This window comes from Babylonia areolata, chromosome 24, assembly GCF_041734735.1.
Source record: "Babylonia areolata isolate BAREFJ2019XMU chromosome 24, ASM4173473v1, whole genome shotgun sequence".
NCBI classification, from domain to species: domain Eukaryota; kingdom Metazoa; phylum Mollusca; class Gastropoda; order Neogastropoda; family Buccinidae; genus Babylonia; species Babylonia areolata.
Window position 1 is genome coordinate 25281527 of NC_134899.1, and position 5000 is coordinate 25286526.

General features: G+C 42.7%; 1 protein-coding gene across 2 annotated transcripts in view; it reads left to right on the forward strand.

Annotated features, from left to right (window-relative positions):
- LOC143299208 (uncharacterized) overlaps window positions 1-5000 on the forward strand; it is a 54884-nt gene that overhangs the window by 40894 nt on the left and 8990 nt on the right. For both annotated transcript variants that reach the window (XM_076612397.1, XM_076612398.1), the window contains exons 8-10: window positions 369-522; window positions 1920-2055; window positions 3314-3450. In XM_076612397.1, the coding sequence (XP_076468512.1) occupies window positions 369-522; window positions 1920-2055; window positions 3314-3450 (427 nt within the window). The remainder of the gene's footprint in view (window positions 1-368; window positions 523-1919; window positions 2056-3313; window positions 3451-5000) is intronic.

Consider the following 5000-nt stretch of genomic DNA (forward strand, 5'->3'; position numbering starts at 1 on the left):
GCAGGGCACATAATTTGGGACTTCGTATAAATGATGAAAAAGGAGGATTTCAGTGGTGATGATAACTATTTTGCTCTGGAGGTCCATTTAGGTTTGGGACTTCGTGACAAGGCCGTACTCTGCTTCCTGTCATAATGATATCCCGGCATTAACCAGGTCCAAGAGATACAGACACTTGCAGTGTTGGTCAGGAAATAAGAGCAACACACCCAAAGATGCATCTGTGAAGTGGATGATACTTGATTGTGTGGTGTGTCTGTTTTGGTGTGTGTGTGTGTGTGTGTGTGTGTTTGTCACTGGCATGTGTGTATCTACGTTTGTGATGTCACTGTCAGAGAACAGTAAGAAACAAACGTGCATCCTGACAGAACCACGAGCTGCAAGTCGGACGCGGACCCAAGCAAGGCTACCAGCAGTTCCTGCGGTGGAAGATTCCCCCCAACCGTCAGTTCAATGTCAACTGCCTGGCCGTGTCCACCAGCAGGATGGGAAAAGGACAGTGGGAGTTTGCTGAAATTCTGGGTAGGTTGCTGGAGCTGGCCGTTGCAGAAATTCCGGTGTATATATATGTGTATGTAAGTTTATGTTGTAGCACAGATACATGAATTGAATATTCTCATCCTTGTATTTGTGTTCTTTCAGATTATTATCAAAGAATAGTTTTCGTTCCTGTATTATTATATTTTTTGTCTTCATTCCTCATTTCTTTATATTTATGTGCATTATTTTGCAAATGTCATTGTATAAATGAAAAAAAAAGAAAGAAAAGAAATTCCACCTGTGATGGTAATTATGAGTAGACTCCACAGAAATCTTTGGCATCAGGTCAGGGCCCAGTAGCCAAGTATGTTACATTGTCAATGCCATATTTCACAGAAATTCTGGGAGGAAGTTTCTGTGTTTCTCTGTGTCATTTATAACCACAGCAGAATGTTAAACATTGGACTTCCGATCCAGCGTTCACTATTGATCAGGGTTTGAGGTTTGAGGTATGGTGTTGTGTCCTTGGGAAAGGCATTTTTCTCCACTTTACCTCGCTTCACCCAGGTGTGAATTGGTACCTGAGTTTGGTTAGGGAGGGTCACAACAGCGTAAGGAGAAGGACTGGGACACACCTTCCTGTGCCAAACTCTGGACAGTAGATGTGAATTCACTGTCCTGTTGGCCATAAAAGACTTTAGGACCTTTAACTTTTGTGGATGGGAAAATGTTAACATCACTAGCTTGAAGCTGCATGGCCTTTCTAGAAACAATAGTTAAACTGAGCAAGTATTTCTTTGCTGTTGTTGATGGTAACTTTGATAAATGTCTAGGGAATGCTGTTGTTGGTTGTCTTTGCAGAAATTCTAATACATTGCTCATTGTTGGCATTAAAGATATGTAGTATGCTATGCAAGTTAGATGTCACAGAATTTGATACGATCTCTTTTTGTTATCTTTTTCCAACAGAACAAGACTTCTAAATGGTTTACAAAGACTTCTGAATGGTTTAGAAACATCTAAGGGATAGTTATCATTGGTAGCCTTTGCAAAAATTCTGATATTTTGCTCATTGTTGGTGACACAACACAACACAACACAATGCAATGCAATGCTACGCAACACAACACAACACAACACAACACAATGCAATTCTACACAACACAATGCAGTGCAACGCAATGCAACGCAACACAACACAACACAGCACAACACAGCACAGCACAGCACAGCACAGCACAGCACAGCACAGCACAACACAGCACAGCACAGCACAGCACAGCACAACACAACACAACACAACACAACACAACATATCTTTATTCTTCTTTTTTTTTCCCCCCGATGCCACTCATACCAGAGATAAGCAGCATGCTGTGCTTGGTAGATGTCACAGAATTGAACACAGTCCCATTTTCAACATCTGTTCCCATCGGCAGAGGAGCGTGACTTCCAAAAGGAGGTGAAACGAGCCAAGATGAAGCTGTCTCTCCTGTGGATCGCCAAAAAGCAACGGATGCTGCAGCTGTTGGAAGATGCTTACCCTGACCCCCTGCCTGTGGATTTCATCTTCAAGTAAAAAGTTCTCAGCTTTGCAGTCTGCAAGAGACACTGGCTGCGAATGTTGATTCTTATGTTTTGATACTTAAAAGCTGTTGACTGCTTTATTATTTATGTCATCACCATCGTTATTATTATCAGTAATATTACTGTCACTGTTATCATTATTGAAATTATCATCATCATCATTATGATCATCACCATCATGAGTATTATTATTGTTATTAGTAGTAGTAGTAGAGGTAGTTGTAGCAGGACATGTTGTAGTAGCAGTAGCAGCAGCAGCAACAGTAGTATTATTGTTGTTGCCGTTGTTGTTTTGCTATATTATTGTTTTTGATTTATTTTAAATCAGAAGCACATTTCGTATTGAACAGAATGAAAGTCTATTCATGCTGCCCAAAGAGAGTCTGAATATGTATTTATATCATGAAATATATTAAATATATATACATATTATGAAGTAACTTGTAAACACTAAGGAATGTGAGGAATGTGGGGGTGCATAAAGTGTCACCAGTAGTGTGAGCAAAGGATTAGTCAAGCAAACAGGGTGTTGATATGTCACACATAAAGAGCATGGTCAGACAAACAGCGTGTTGGTGTGTCACACAAGAAGAGCGTTAATCAAGGAAATAGTGTGAAGCAAAGAGCATGTTGCTATGTCACACAGAAAGAGCGTGGTCAAACAAATAGCGTGTTGCTATGTCACACAGAACGAGTGTGGTCAAATAAATAACATGTTGTTATGTCACACAGAAAGAGCGTGGTCAAACAAATAGCGTGTTGCTATGTCACACAGAACGAGTGTGGTCAAATAAATAACATGTTGTTATGTCACACAGAAAGAGCGTGGTCAAACAAATAGTGTGTTGTTATGTCACACAGAAAGAGCATGGTCAAACAAATAGCGTGTTGCTATGTCACACACAAAGAGCATGGTCAAACAAATAGCGTATTGTTATGTCACACAGAAAGAGCGTGGTCAAACAAATAGCATGTTGTTATGTCACACAGAAAGAGCGTGGTCAAACAAATAGCGTGTTACTATGTCACACAAAGAGCGTGGTCAAACAAATAGCGTGTTGTTATGTCACACACAAAGAGCGTTGTCAAACAAATAGCGTGTTGTTATGTCACACAGAAAGAGCGTGGTCAAACAAATAGCGTGTTGCTATGTCACACACAAAGAGCATGGTCAAACAAATAGCGTATTGTTATGTCACACAGAAAGAGCGTGGTCAAACAAATAGCATGTTGTTATGTCACACAGAAAGAGCGTGGTCAAGCAGTCGGACAACATCACGGCAGCAGTGATGCTGAAGGACCTGCAGAAGAAAGGACTGGTGAAGGAGGTGGAACATGGAATCTGGATCCGTATGCAGACAGGACACGAAATCAACTATCACGGTAAGATGTGGAGTTGTTGTGCTAGTGGGAACGTGTCTGCCTAGGAAGCAAAAGAATCTGAGCATAAAGGTTCGAATTCCACACTCGCCATAATTTTCTCCCCCTCCACTAGACCTTGAGTAGTGGTCTGGATGCCAGTCATTTGGATGAGACTATAAACTGAGGTCCCTTGTGTAGCTTGCATTTTGCACACGTAAAGTGAAGTATGACAAAAAAAAGAGTTGTCCCTGGCAAAATTCATTAGAAAAATCAACTTTCATAGGAAAACAGACAGAAAAAAAAAGGTGGTGCTCTCACTGTAGCGACGCACCCTCCTTGTAGAGAGCAGCCAAAATTTCACAAAGAGCAATCTGCAGATCAACTCACACAACAGGACCTTTCAGCCTCTTCATTTCTGCTGACATGTATGCTTGTCGGTGAAGGGCTGTTGCCTGTCTGAGGTAAGGTTGAAGTGACAGGATGTTTTGAAGTGACAGGATGTTGCCTGTCTGAGGTAAGGTTGAAGTGACAGGATGTTTGAAGTGACAGGATGTTGCCTGTCTGAGGTAAGGTTGAAGTGACAGGATGTTTGAAGTGACAGGATGTTTGAAGTGACAGGATGTTGCCTGTATGAGGTCAGGTTGAAGTGACAGGATGTTACCTGTCTGAGGTCAGGTTGAAGTGACAGGATGTTGCCTGTCTGAGGTCAGGTTGAAGTGACAGGATGTTGCCTGTATCAGGTAAGGTTGAAGTGACAGGATGTTGCCTGTCTGAGGTGAGGTTGAAGTGACAGGATGTTGCCTGTATGAGGTCAGGTTGAAGTGACAGGATGTTACCTGTATCAGGTAAGGTTGAAGTGACAGGATGTTGCCTGTCTGAGGTGAGGTTGAAGTGACAGGATGTTGCCTGTCTGAGGTAAGGTTGAAGTGACAGGATGTTGCCTGTCTGAGGTGAGGTTGAAGTGACAGGATGTTGCCTGTCTTGGGTAAGGTTGAAGTGACAGTATGTTGCCTGTATGGGGTAAGGTTGAAGTGACAGGATGTTGCCTGTCTGAGGTGAGGTTGAAGTGACAGGATGTTGCCTGTCTTGGGTAAGGTTGGAGTGACAGTATGTTGCCTGTATGGGGTAAGGTTGGAGTGACAGTATGTTGCCTGTATGGGGTAAGGTTGGAGTGACAGTATGTTGCCTGTATGGGGTAAGGTTGAAGTGACAGGATGTTGCCTGTCTGAGGTAAGGTTGAAGTGACAGGATGTTGCCTGTATGGGGTAAGGTTGAAGTGACAGGATGTTGCCTGTATGGGGTAAGGTTGAAGTGACAGTATGTTGCCTGTATGGGGTAAGGTTGAAGTGACAGGATGTTGCCTGTATGGGGTAAGGTTGAAGTGACAGTATGTTGCCTGTATGGGGTCAGGTTGAAGTGACAGTATGTTGCCTGTATGGGGTCAGGTTGAAGTGACAGTATGTTGCCTGTATGGGGTCAGGTTGAAGTGACAGGATGTTGCCTGTATGGGGTAAGGTTGAAGTGACAGGATGTTGCCTGTATGGGGTGAGGTTGAAGTGACAGGATGTTGT